We start from the raw sequence: 14,468 nt of genomic DNA, 5'->3' as shown, positions 1-14,468 counted from the left end.
CCATGTAAAATTCAAAATGCTAACCATAACATACAAGGCCATTCACAACATCGCCCCCATCTACATCTCCAACCTCATCTGCAGATATCGTCCTCTCCGTTCCTCCCAGCACCTCCTGCTTTCTAGCTCCCTTGTTACCTCCTCCCATGCTCGCCTTCAAGACTTCTTCAGAGCCTCTCCCATCCTCTGGAACCCCCTGCCCCAGTCTGTCCACCTTTAGGAGTTCCCTGAAAACTCATTTGTTCAGGGAAGCCTATACCACACCCACCCAACTGTCCCTGAGCCACCCCTATCAAATCATTCCCTGCATCTATTACCTTTTGTACCACCACCCCCTCCCTTTAGAATGTAAGCTCTATGAGCAAGGCCCTGCTGTACTGTAATTGTGTTGTCCCCCCTATACATTGTAAAGCACTGCATAAACTGTTGGTGCTATATAAAATTGTGACCAAATCATGCTGTATAACCATCTATAAATAAGCAAACATTTATTTATTTTTTTATTTCTCAGACAATACATATTGTGGCTTTTTTAGAGACTTCACAATGAACACTGTACACACTGCAACTACAAGAACACTGACACACCCGACAGCCACCAACCACCAGAGCTCTGCAGGGGCGGCCTCTTCCTTCATCACTGCAGCTGCAAGGTCACTTTGTTTTGGTCCAATCACAAGCAGAGGTCCCAAGGTGGTCACCGCCTGTTCCTCTTCCATGTTAGGTTCTGCAGGAGAAACATTGGAGGGTCAGAAGGCACATACACATCTCTATACAATGCAACTAAGGGCTTTCATGTGATACCTCAAGTGTTGGTGGTGTCCACTGTAGACCCTCATGAATCAAGTTATGTTAACCAATTGAACATGGGGGGGGGGGGGAAATTGGATAGATTGAACCCTCAAGATTCGCATTGCCAAGAAAAGGCTATGCAGGAGATCTACCTTCCTGTTCTGAAACATCGCTACAGGAATAGAAGCAGCACTATGAAGGCCATCCAGGTTCTAGCCTTCCACCTTCATTGCCACCCAGGTCCCTCAGAACCCTGCTGGGTGCAAGAATCAGTGCCAGGTTGAATAACCCCAGCCAGTCAGGGCCCCCCCTCCTTTTGTAATGCAAGATAGATGTGACCACACCAATGTTGTATGCAGCAGCATGGTTAAGACTCACCATCCAACGCTTCCCTCTTCCCAAAGGCTCTTGGTCTTCCAAATCGAATCCTTCCTCCTGCCGTCAGACCAGTAGGGTTGCTACAGGTGCCCGGTGTCCCACAACACTGGCAGATACTGCTGGGGCCCTCAACTGCAGACCAGCTAGAGAAAAACAAACCAAAGTATGCATGACAACCTGTGTTTAGAAGATGCACTGGATGCTTGGTTAAACGCCAACACTGGATAGGTAGTTAGACATTTCCCATGAAAGGACTTAGGGCTACCACATCATCCCTTTAATCCAGGGCACATTACACAGGTTCCGAGGCTGATTTAATACAGATAAGGCACCAAATTTAATTACCACCATATTCAGCCACAGAACCCGTGTAATTCATGTGTGTCCTGGATTAAAGTAAGGTGACCAGATTTTTTTTAAATGAAATCCAGGGACTTTTTTTACTAGTAATGGCAGCAATCAGTGACTCATAGCGGGAACTGCAATATTGCGGTGGACAAATCAGACTAATGCTGCGTACACACACGACCAGTTTTCCCATCTGAATAAACGCGGAAGGTTGGGGATGGAGTTCCGCTGAAACTGTTGCGTACATACGATTGCCCCAAAGTCCGACAGTCAAGATGGTGACGTACAACGGGACTAGAAAAAGGAAGTTAAATAGCCAATAGCTGCTGTCTTGTACTTTCTTCAGAGCATGCGTCGTTTTTGGTCTGTCGGAACAGCATACAGACGAGTGGTTTTCCCCCCGATAAGAATTGATTCCATCGGAAAGATTTAACACATGTTCTATTTCTAGGTCCGTCAGAATTTCCAAAAAAAGTCAGAACACACACGATTGGAATATCCGATGAAAAGACTTTATCGGACATCCTGCATAATAGAATATCTATCCATCCATCTCTCAATAGTGACACTTGACACTAATCGTGATCAGTGCTAAAAATATGCACTGTCACTTTTCCAATGACACTGGCTGGGAAGGGGGGGGATAACATCTAGGGCAATCAATGGGTTAAATGTGTGCCCAACAAGTGTTCTCACTGTGGAGGAGGCGCTTTTACTAAGGGAAGACATAGATCCCTGTACCCGCTTTTCTACAATACCCAGAAATGCAGGATCATGTGTACAAGTGATCCTGCAGTGTGACCGCCCTGTAGCAGTAAATCTGCCATCAGGTGATCGGAAACTGGTTAAGATCAGCATTATGATAACTGACAGGCAGGGGGCACTCCATCATGGCTCTGGCTGGTTCTGTCACAGTATGTCACATGACTGCTGGGTGCTGATTTTGTTAGCTTCTGACCAATAAGTGCTGCTGCCTGAGTTCTGATTCATTATGCCAGAGACAGACACAGTGCAATGTAGTCTATTCACAGACACCCCCAAAGCTCACCTGTGTTGAAGCCTTGAGGGGAACTGGCAGCCCCCCCCCCCCCCCCCCCGATTGGATCCACTTCACCTCTATTCCTGCTGCTGGACATCAGCTGAGCTGCCCCTCTGCCCGCCGCCACCTCCGCCGGCCTCACAGGTCCCTCTGCCCGCCACCACCTCCGCCGGCCTCACAGGTCCCTCTGCCCGCCGCCACCTCCGCCTACTACTGGGTGGGGAGCGTAGGAAAATTACTTTGCCAGTGAAGGCAAGGAGATAAGCAGGCAGGCAGCTGGCCAGGATTTGAAGTGAATGGAGCTGAATGGCCATGTGCCAGAAGCTGAAGAAATAGTCCAGCCGCTCCGACCAGCACATCATAAGAGGGACACAGATAATTGGGGAAAAATAAAAATACACCCCCTAAACTAGTGCAGAATAACAAAAATCTGAATTACAACAGCTCGTACTGATTGTCTTTGAAAATTGCCCCAGCTCCTGTTGAAGTCAAATCTGGGGACAAACTTGGTCCAGGGATTGTCCCCTGAAACCAGGGACATCTGGTCATTCTAGATTAAAGGGATTGTAGCACTACCCCTGAAGGAGCTGCTGGTTAGATTTGGGCTTACCGTTACCTCCTGTTCTCATTTCACATCTAGGGGTGTCACATGGTAGATGGCCCAGTAACTCAAGAGACTGACAAATCCACTCAAGGGATTTGTAGAAGGTAGACAAGAACTCTTAAATTGGGATCAGAGGGTTGGAAAGGAAGTTCAGGTACTCTGTGTCAAAATGTTGAACTTGCTTAATTTGACTGCATCCAAAGAATAGCCATTCACAACTGGATGATCACTCAGGTTGGACAGTCCTCTCACAAGGCCCAGCAGCCAACAAGGTGCTTCCTCAGGAACAAGTCTCTGCCACAGACGTTGTGCAACACGTAGGGAAAACTAAACTTGAACATTTGTAGGATACCTGGATCTCAGTCAGCTTGGCGATATCCACAAGACCGGGTTCTCTTGGGTACTTCAGCCCTTCCAGGCTCTTAAGAAACCAACCCGTACGTGGTGGTCTTCTGAAGAGTCCTCCCCTGGAATGCTTGAAGTCGCTGGGTCTCTCCCAAAGTGGAGACGGCACCCAACCACCTCAGAATCCTCCTTTAGTTTCCCTGCCTTGGGCTAGCCAGCCCTGAGACATCAAAATCAAGGGTATCCACACCACAGGCCATAGCCTTCTTGGGGGCTGGTCAGGAGGACCAGGACCATGAAGCCAGTACATCATTCTGGACCGGAACCCTGAACCACTTGACGTCTGCATCTTAAATACCCATTCCCAGAAAGCACAGCAAGAGCATCACTCCCACTGGGCGGGCATCGAGAGAGAGTAACTTAAGCACCTAACCAGACCATAGTTCCATGCCTGCCAGAAGAGACAGCTCCCTGTGGCCAGGTCGAACATCTCACAGTCCAGTCAGACTGATGCTGAAGTCCAAATTTAGACGATTGTAACCAAACTGCAGTTCAGGAATAAAAAAAAAAAATAAAAATGACCAGTTACACTTACCGGTAACTGTGTTTCTGGGAAGTCTTCCAGGACGGCACCCTGAGAGATGACTGGTCCACCTGACAGGAAACACAATCAAAGAGGTTAAAAGCCCCCGCCCCTCCCCGTGCTCCTCAGTTGTGACAAAGTATTGACCCACACCAGTGCACGAGAGTGAAGAAAACCACACCACACCACCACACTCTATACCTTAATTTAAACCTAAAGAGAACGGGTGGGAAGTAGGCCTGCCGTCCTGGAAGACTTCCCAGAAACACAGTTACCGGTAAGTGTAACTGGTCATTTTCTCAAGTCGTCTTCCAGGACGGCACCCTGAGAGAGGAGCAAGTAGCTCAGGCCTACCTTAGGGCGGGACAACCGCTTGCAGGACCTTCCTGCCAAATGCCAGATCCTGAGGGGACAGTAACTCCACCCTGTAATGCCTCAGGAAGGTGTTCTGGCTTGTCCATGTAGCGGCTCTACATATCTGCTCCACTGAAGCTCCGGCCCTTTCTGCCCAAGAGGTTGCCAGAGATCGCGTGGAATGAGCTTTCAGGTCCCTAGGAACTGCATTACCTGACTGCTCATAGGCTAAAGCAATGGCATGCTTAATCCATCTAGCTATGGATGCTTTGGAGGCTTGTTGGCCCTTCTTTTGGCCAGAAAAATTAACTAAAAGATGGCTGGACCTTCTAAACTCCTTAACTTTTTCTAAGTAGGATAATAAACAACGTCTGACGTCCAGACAGTGAAAAGAAATTTCCCTCTCATTTTGGGGATTATTACAAAAGGAAGGTAGCACTACTTCTTGAGACCTATGGAACCTGGATGCTACCTTAGGGAGGTACAGGGGGTCCTGCCTAAGTATAACCCTGTCCTCAAATAAACGAAAGTATGGTTCCTTGACTGAAAAAGCCTGAATATCGCCTACTCTCCTGGCTGATGTAATAGCAAGCAGAAAGGCCAACTTAAAGGTGAGGATCCTGAGGGGGATCTGGTCTATTGGTTCAAAGGGGGGCCTTGTTAAGCCCTCTAACACCAAGGTAAGATCCCATGGTGGGAACCTAGACACCTGGACAGGGGACAACCTCTCTCTGACCAAAAGGAACCTCTTGATCAGAGGATCTAGTGCCAAGCGTCTCTCCAAAAAACAGGATAAGGCTGCGACCTGTGCCTTAAGTGTCTTGGTTGCCAACCCCTGCTCTGCTCCATCCTGGAGAAACTCCAGAATGGCCGGGATCTCTTGCTGTGAAGTCCCTCTCACCTGACACCAGCGAGAAAAAATCCCCCAGGTCTTAGCGTAAATACGCCTTGTGACCGGCTTCCTACTAAGGAGGAGAGTATCCACTACTCTGTCCGACAGGCCCTTCTCCCGCAGGTTCTGCCTTTCAAGAGCCAGGCCGTCAGCCTGAAGAAGCTGGGGTCTGGATGGCAAACTGGACCCTGAAGGAGAAGGTCGCGCCGAACAGGAAGGTGTAGAGGCGGGGCTATGGACCAACCCTGCAGGGCTGGAAACCAAGCTCTCTTGGGCCACCAAGGAGCTATCAGAATCAGGGCGCCTTCCGAGAGAAACAGCTTTTGAAGAACCCTCGGAATAAGCCCCATGGGGGGGAAGGCATAGGCCAACCGGAAGTCCCAAACCTGGGCCAAGGCGTCTATCCCCTCTGAGCCCCCCTCTCGGGCAAGGGAAAAGAATCTCTTTACCCTTCTGTTCTTTCTGCGGGCGAACAGATCTATCTCTGGATCGCTGAACTGCCGACATACCAGGGAGAATACCTCTGGATTCAACTCCCATTCTCCCTGAAGAATCGGCTGACGACTGAGATAGTCTGCCTCTACATTCAGGGACCCCTTTATGTGGACTGCGGAAATGGAGATAATCCGATGCTCCGCCCAACCCATGATCTCTAAAGATAGAGCCAGTAGAGTTGGAGATCTGGTGCCCCCCTGATGATTGACAAATGCCACTGCCGTGGCGTTGTCTGATAGGACCTGAACTTCCTGGTCCTTGATCCTCCTTTCGAAAGCCTTTAATGCCTCCCCGATGGCCAAAAGTTCTCGAAAATTTGAGGATGTCTTTCTCTGACTCACGTCCCAGGAACCCTGGGCTGTTAGATCCTCCAGGTGGGCCCCCCACCCCCAGGAACTTGCGTCTGTTGTTATCCTGAGCGGCTGAAGCTGACTCCAAAGGAGGCCCCCCTGAAGCCTCTGAGGGTGAAGCCACCAGTGAAGAGAATCCTTTACCTCGATCGGAATGGCCACTTCTACTTCTAGAGAAACCCCTTTCCTGTCCCAAGAGGAAAGGAGGAAGTGCTGGAGGGTCCTGGAGTGCAGCTGTGCCCAAGGAACTGCTGGGATAGCTGCCGTCATCAGGCCCAGCACCCTCATAATCCCTCTGTATGGAGATGTCTTTGCCTCTAACAGAGAAAGGACCGCTGAAATTATACCCTCTACCTTGCTCTGGGGTAGAACTAACTTCTGTTGCGCGGAATCCACCAGGAATCCCAGATACATTTTCGTCTGGGCCGGAATCAGTGAGGATTTTTCCTTGCTGATGATCCATCCCAGGGATTCTAAGGTCTCCACTACCCTGGCTAGATCCAAAAGGAGCTGATCCCGATTCTGATTGTAAATCAGAATGTCGTCCAAATAGGGAATCAGCGCTACTTCCTGGAGATGCAGGAAGGCCACTACTTCTGCCAGGATCTTTGTAAAAACCCTTGGACTGGATGCCAGCCCGAAGGGGAGGGCCGCAAACTGCCAATGCTGAACTCCCTCTGGAGAGGCAATTGCAAATCTTAGGAAGACCTGATGGTTCTGAAATATAGGGACGTGAAGGTAGGCGTCCTTTAAATCCAAGGTTACCATGAACACGTCCCTGAGAAGGTGTCTCCTGAGAGAATAAACACTCTCCATGCGGAACTTCTTGTACCGCAGGAAGACGTTGAGATGCCTTAGATTTATGATGAGGCGATATCTTCCTGAGGGCTTTGGTACCACAAATATATGGGAGTAGAACCCCTGACCCTGCTGGCCCTCTGGAACAGGCACTATGACCTCCTGCCTGGCCAGTTCTTCTATATTCTGTAGGACTCCTGCTGCCTTGCCAGGATCCCTGGGAAGGTGGGTCAAGAGAAATTTGGAGGGAGGAGGGGAAAGAAATTCTAACCTGTAACCCTCTTTTATGATCTGTAGAATATGGGGGCTCTGAGTGACCCTTTCCCACTGAGGGACAAAGTGGGAAAGCCTTCCCCCCACTGGAATGTCATTTGGAGGTCTTGTCGCTTGACTTCTGGCTGGAAAAGAGAATGCCTGACTTCTGCTTATCCTTCCCAGCCCCCCAACGTCTATTAGGGGAGACCTTTTTCTCCGAGAAGCGGTTCTTTGCCTGGGGGCCACGAAAAAACCTCTTCCTATCCCTCCTCGGTTTAGTAGGGAATTTCTTCCCCTTTTCGGTCGACCTAGCAAGGGCTTGGTCTAGGCCAGCACCAAAAAGGAGGGAACCCTCAAAAGGGAGGCCACATAGACGGGTCTTAGATGAGCCATCCCCGTCCCAAGTTTTAACCCATAGGGCTCGCCGAGCCGAGTTTAGTAAGGCAGCAGACTTGGCGGTTGTGCGCACCGTCTCCACGGCCGCATCCGCTAGGTATGCAACAGCGCTGCCTACGACCTCCAATGAATCTAAGACCTCCTTAGACTTGGAAGTCTGGGAGATGTGGTCTATCAGCTTAGAGATCCACATGTCCGCATTTCTAGCGATGCAGGCTGAGGCCAACGCGGGGCTCATAGCCGACGCGTTGGCCTCCCAGGCCCTGCGCAAAATAGTTTCTGCCCTCCGATCCATCTGATCCTTGATGTTCCCAGTGTCTTCAAAGGAAAGATCGGATTGTTTAGAAACTTGTGCCAGGGAGGCGTCTAGCCTAGGAGTCTTGAAAAACTTCTCCTCATCCTCCTCAGTAAAGGGGCATCTACGCTTCCATGTTTTGTACTTTAGGAGCCTCTTCTCCGGATCCTTCCACTCCCTTAAGATAATATCTTTGAGTGCAGGATGTACCGGAAGAACCCTGGTCTGTGGTTTAATTAAGCCCCTATACATTTTGTCTTGGGCAGAGACCTGTGCCGTGGGCTCCTGAATCCCTTCAGAAGCGTAAACCGCCCTCAGTAGTCCCTCCATGTCATCGGCTGAAAAGATATGCCTGCTAGACCTGGAGTCCTCCCCCTCATCCTCCTCCTGGCTGTCCAACACACCCTCGTCCGAGAATCCCTGCCCATGGGATTCGGACTCATACTCCTCCTCTGAATCCTGAGACTGGAGATACCTTGGGTTGTCTGCCCGCCGTCTAGACCCCCTAGAGGAAGCGGAGCCCTCCTGGGAGGAGGCGTCCTTGCTGGTGTGAGCCTCTGAATCCCTAGACTTAAGGGAGGACTGAAAGGCTTTCAGAGTGGACAGCATCTCAGTTTGTACTGTGAGAAACTTCTCCATTATCTGAGAGGTTTCCTTCCCTGTCAGCTTCTGTATACATTTAAAGCAGAAGGGTTTAGGATGATCTGGGGGTAATCTAGCATTACAGTTTCCACAACGCTTAGAGCGGGTGGAAGATTTCACGGGACGGCTGGCAACCCCAAGGGCAGTGGCATCGTCCCCTGAAACAAAAACATACAGGCATTACAATACAGCACTGTACCACCCAGAGGAGAAGAGTTGGGGTACCCTCCCCCATCTAAACCTCCGGCGGCCGGTCGGACTCACCCCGTGGTCTCCTCCATGGCCATGGACCCTGCGGGTCTCTCCTCACGTTCCATGCTGCTGGCACCAGTGAGCTTCTTCGGACAGCTAACACAGGCGAAGGCAGCCGGTCTGTGGGAGAAGTGGGCGCCTGCTCCTCCTGGATTTATGTCCCCGATTTGGCAAATCAGCTGTGAGGCTGAGGCTGTGGTTACCTCCATGCTGATACGGCCACCATTTTGCTGTAGACAGGAAATGACCCGAACTCTGAGCTCACTTCCTGTTCTGTGGAGGAAGTGATGTCATTCCTCCACCAAGCTCCAGGAAGATGGTGCCAAACCTCCCCAGAAAGCTGAGCACCTCTGCTGCAAAGGGGAGATACTGCCTCCAGCTGCACCAAGAACCCTCTGGATTGCTGGACCTGGAGTCTTCAGAGAGATACCCTGAGCCAAAAAGGGACACCAGGCTCCTTTTCTGCACGGCCACCGCACAGGTAAGGAGAGGAGAGGAAAATTGGCCCCTGAAGTTCTGGGTACACCACTGTACCCAGGGTCCTTCAGCGCTCAGGGGGGCTCTTCCAGTTTCTGCTGCCCCCCCTGAGGAAAATATAGGGGAACCCCCCAGGAAGGATGAGAACATCCTGCCAGACCTAGAGGCTTCCCAGGCATTAGGTCTGGCTCCCAGGGGGAGACCACCAGCCCCAGGCTTCGGGTCTAGGAAAAAATAACAAACGGTTTCGCTGTGGGGAAACACAATCAAAAACTGAGGAGCACGGGGAGGGGCGGGGGCTTTTAACCTCTTTGATTGTGTTTCCTGTCAGGTGGACCAGTCATCTCTCAGGGTGCCGTCCTGGAAGACGACTTGAGAAAAAACACAACCCCAAACACACAAAACCCATGCTCTTCAGGAGCTGCCGCTGCTACAGGATGATGTGGCAACCCTGCTTAAGGCTCATACCTCCAGATGCACAGTGGAGATAATTACGGTTTTTATTGCCTTCTGTGTCCCATTAGGGAGATTCACACCATTTGTCCGGTTTACCATAATTGAATGCGAGAAAACTAATTTCTGGGTACAAAGGAATTCCATTCATTTACAGGGATTTCCTCTCACCTCCTGTCTGGCTATGGGACAGGAAGTGAAGGCAAATCTCTGTAATGGAACACAGGAGGTGAGAGAAGTCTGATGGATTACAACCCTTCCTTGGCACTAGACAAAATGAAAGTTTTGTCTAGTTCTATTTACAGTGCCAGATTGAGCCCCCTTGGATTGAATTTACAGCTGACCACAAGGTGTCCAAACACCATACCCATATTTCTGATCATGCTGGCACCTGAGATTTTAGGTCAGGGGTAGGCAAACTTGGCCTCCAGCTGTGGTGAAACTACAAATCCCATCATGCCTCTAGGAGTCATGCCTGTGATTGAGTTACCCCACAGCTGGAGGGCCAAGGTTGCCTACCCCTGTTTTAGGCCAACTTTCAGCCCCATGAGGCCATTTACCTGGCTAGCCATTTTACCAGTGTAAATACATAATGGTACACAGACATACTCCGTGGGGCCCTTTCCATACCATTGTTTTAGGAATTCACCATGTTGGGTCCAAAAAATAGAAGTGTCAGCAACCCAACAGGCATTTTAAAAAGTCTCACCTGTTTGTGGCTTTACTATAGGAACAGGCCTTGTTCATGGGATCTGGGACCTGGGTGGCAGCAGCAGCTCTCAGGTAACAGGTCAAGTAGATCTGGAATAGAAGGTTTTAATAGGTTAAACATTCCTAGAAGGCACCAATCTGTGCAATCAATTCAAACAGTCCTCACCAGAGATACATCATTCCCTAGGAACCGGAAGGCATCCACCATGAACTGTAGAGTGTTTGTCTGGACCCTTGGCGTGATGAAGGCTGAGGAGGCGTCAGCTTGTGTTCCATCCACCAGACACCTGCAGAAGATGGTCACTTACAATTTGGGTCATATGGGAAACCCAACCCCACTTCTCCCCCCCGAAACATACCCATTGTCTGCAATGAGGTCATAACTTGGAGAAGACGTGGCATCAGGAGATATGGTGGCCACACAACGGTCCACATACAGGATCATCTCAATTTGGTTGCGAGTATCCACAGAGGCCTGTATGTAGAGAATATCCCCCAACTGATAGATGGGAGAACTTCTGGGACCACTCCAATCCTCTGTATACATAAGGAAAGGGGGATTAGTAAAAGACCCAACATAACCCCTCCCTCCCGATCACCCATCTTCCTCACCAGTCATCAGGACCAAAGAGAAGGACAACCTTTCTTCTAAAGACACAGTGGTGCTGAATGGAACCCACGTTGGCTTAATGGCCTGGCTGCTCACATTACCGTGCCTACAGAGAACAGAATCAAGGTCAGTAATGTACATACATATATCTTTGTGATCAACCCCATGGGGGGGGGGGGGTGGCGGATGTGTGCCTGGCTGGGTGACAGACTACTACACTCAGCAGCCCCTACACCAAATAGGCTGCCAACACACCCTTAACCAGGAATGATAATATTACACATGAAAATCTCTTGGCAAGAACCCCTAGTTGTGTTTTCTGCCCACACTGGCCAAACATTGACCAGATGCTGAGCACCAGCTGGGACCTGCATGGCCCCCTAGTGTAAGCTGATCTAGTAGTGTTGACTCACCGGTAGTAGAAGCACATTATGGGGACCACAGCTGAGTTGGTTCTGATGATTGGAATGGAGGAGGTTGGGCTGTAGGCCAGGTTGGTGGTGTAGATTAGCCAGTCTTGAGTCACCTGTGCAGACAAGGAGACAGACTTACAAACATGGAAAGCTGACATTGTTTAGTCCATTTTCTGAGACCAGGCCCCAAGCCCACCATTGCCCAGCCCCAGTGTTGAAGGCCAGGCCCTAAACCCCTATCCCCCACCCCTTTACCTTGCAAACAAAAACTAAAGAAAAAATTCCCAGCACAACCAGCTTGCAAACAGCCAACTTATGCCATCTGACAGTCTGCCTTAGAAATTGGGGTTTAGTTTGCACACTTATATGCTGGGTGTCCAGTGCTCCCCTATGCATTTGAGCCCCCCCCCCCTCCAGTCTTACCTGCCCTCTAGCCATTATGCATGCACTTCCAGCATTAGAACTAGGGTTGCCACCTGTCCAGTTTGGGTATGGAATGTTGTGTCCAGGTTTCAGTCTGCCTGAAACCCAGACAGATCTGTGGCTCCCAAGTAACTGAGATGGTCACAAAATTCTGTTGCTGTCAGGGGGCTGCAGGCAGGTTTGGCATCACGGGGATAAACAAGGAAAACGCCCATACCAAAATGTTATTTTGTAAGAGTGGATTGTAGGAACATACAATTTTACCAGTAGGAGGAGAGGATCATGGAGTGGACTGAGCTGAGATGTGGGGTCATGGCTCAGCAGCCATAATAAACCGTGGTCAGTTTACAGGGGGAGGGAAGAACCAGGCATCTCAGGTTATAGAGGGGGCCCAAATTAAATAAAACATGCACTATGCTGTATAAACATGCTTTAGAAATGAACAGGATCTCTCTTTTTTTAGGGTTAAACACTTCAAAGTGAATCAAATGTTGACATGCAGGGTTTTCCCTTTCCATGTGGAATTGACATTCCAGAAGTCAACCCAATACATATCCCTCTTCTGGAGTGTACAATAAGTTTGTGCTGGCCCAGCTCCTCCACCTACATAAGCCCCATGTAGCTGTCAGGGGAGGAGTGGCAACTCCGAGGCTTCTGACATCACACCCAAGATAGCAGCACCCAACAGCAGTCTCCACAAAAGTAAACCTGAATAAAAATGATAAAGAGATATGTTGACCTGGTGATTGGTCTTCGAAGACTCAGTCTACAAAAAGGCAAGTCTTCAGTCTGCTGGCACCTACTTAAAGTAACCCCACAACAGAGATCCCACTACCTGTCCAGCTACGCATACAATCACCCCTACTAATGGTCTGGAGGGTCCTCTCCCACCAGACACTCCTGGTGGTTCTCCATCTGTACCCCACATTCCAGATCCCTACCAAACAGCATGGTTGAGCAGGGGTATTGCCACAGATCTGGGCAACAAAGCAAACTACAGGGGGTACCGACAGTGCTGCAACATGGTGTCCTGTGACTGAGCAGCAATCCCAGATATGGGAACTGCTCATGTCCTTGGTGTGGGCAAATTTTTTTTTTTTTTTTGAGGGGGGGGTGGGGTAGAACAAGGAGATGGGACCCCACAGGAACTGGGTTTAAAGTGTAACTGATGAAGTGGCATGGGTTAGAACCCTATTGGGTTTTTATTTCCATCTGCATTCTATGGGGACAGCTGCTCTGGTAACAGCCAGGAATTGCCTCACCTTTTCTGGCTACGAAGCAGGAAGTGAAAGGAAATCCCCAATAGGAAGAAAAAAAAACCCCAACAAAGTTTTTAACCCTCCTGCACCCTATTCAAATGCACTGTCTTAACTTCTACCTTCATTTTCCCCAAAAGTGGAGCTGGTGGGGCTTTAAAGTTCCTGTACACCCCCTACTCAGCGGCCTTATGAATCAAGCCTTGAAGGGATGGTACACGTCTTACTCTGGTAAGCAGAGATCTGAAGTCTACTCTGGCTGGTGGGGAAGTGAAGGGGAACTTGAGTGGATAGGCTGCAGCATTATTAGAATTTTGTGTACATTAGTCTATTTCAATGGAACATCTACAAGGTCATTAGGAACTAGCTGACTCCAGGTGAGGGGAAAAAAAAAAAAAAAAAAAAAAAAAAAAAAAAAAAAAAAAGAACCCCGGAGAGAAGGTTCTATACACAACTACTGGAAGATGGGGACACTATGGGGGGCCCTTGACTAGAATACATGGACACAGGGGGAACATTTGAAGATTACCTGCACTGTGTTGCCGCAGTCCTGGAGGTTGATCTGGAAGGTGACAGTGGTATCTGTACTCTGGGGGTTGGGTTTGCAGCCTTGGGGCCCCAGGCTCAGGTCAGAGGGTTTGACCAGCTTCCCAATCCCATAGAAATCCCTCTGGACATTGACCCCCATGTTGTCCTCTCCACACTGGATGCTGATAGGGGAGCTCCCAGGCTGCAGCAAATCTCGTGGAACCCCACCAACACGTCCAGCATGTGAACCTCTAGGAGCCCCAACACCCACAACAGGGCGATTAGCATTCCTGTCTCTTGAGCCCCATCTAGAAGAGCCCTGGCCAGGTAGAGCCCGCTGGTTGCTTCTCCACCAATCTGACTGGCGGCCATGTCTCACCAAGACTCCATCACAGCCAAACCCTGACCAATAGGTCACAGCCAGGAGCAACACCCAACCACCTTTCACCAGAAAATCCATCCTGCTCATAAGAGACACAACACAATGAATGAGGGAGAGAGAGCTGTCCTTTATACCCCTCCCACCAACCACTGATACCCCCAGCTGGGGCCAATCATCACCACACCCAATGGCTGGGACTATACATGATGGATGGGAGATGGAACCAATAATGGAGGTCACCTCATCCCCCTGGAGATCCACTGGAGATGATAATTAGATTCACCTTCATGCTGGAATCAGATGGGAGAGACAGGTCCACATGGAGTGTGCTTCACAAGCTGCATGGAGGAGAGGAATCTCACAAGGATACACAATGACTGGATCACATACAACTGAT

At 49.8% G+C, this 14,468-nt stretch overlaps 1 protein-coding gene across 1 annotated transcript; it reads right to left on the bottom strand.

Moving 5' to 3' along the window:
• Positions 1-497: 497 nt before the first annotated feature.
• Positions 498-14,158, bottom strand: LOC143981443 (zona pellucida sperm-binding protein 3-like). The gene is made up of 8 exons (XM_077479286.1): positions 13,691-14,158; positions 11,483-11,595; positions 11,072-11,175; positions 10,819-10,996; positions 10,626-10,746; positions 10,458-10,549; positions 1,171-1,313; positions 498-727 (listed from the first exon to the last, which is right to left on the bottom strand). The coding sequence occupies exons 1-8, from the start codon at positions 14,156-14,158 to the stop codon at positions 501-503; spliced, it is 1,446 nt and encodes a 481-aa protein (XP_077335412.1). The 3' UTR covers positions 498-500.
• Between the last annotated feature and the right edge of the window lie 310 nt (positions 14,159-14,468).

Source organism: Lithobates pipiens, unplaced genomic scaffold (genome assembly GCF_037356315.1).
Source record: "Lithobates pipiens isolate NorthernLeopardFrog02 unplaced genomic scaffold, aLitPip1_a1.2 Scaffold_157, whole genome shotgun sequence".
Classification (NCBI taxonomy): domain Eukaryota; kingdom Metazoa; phylum Chordata; class Amphibia; order Anura; family Ranidae; genus Lithobates; species Lithobates pipiens.
This window is presented reverse-complemented; position numbering and strand designations above follow the sequence as displayed.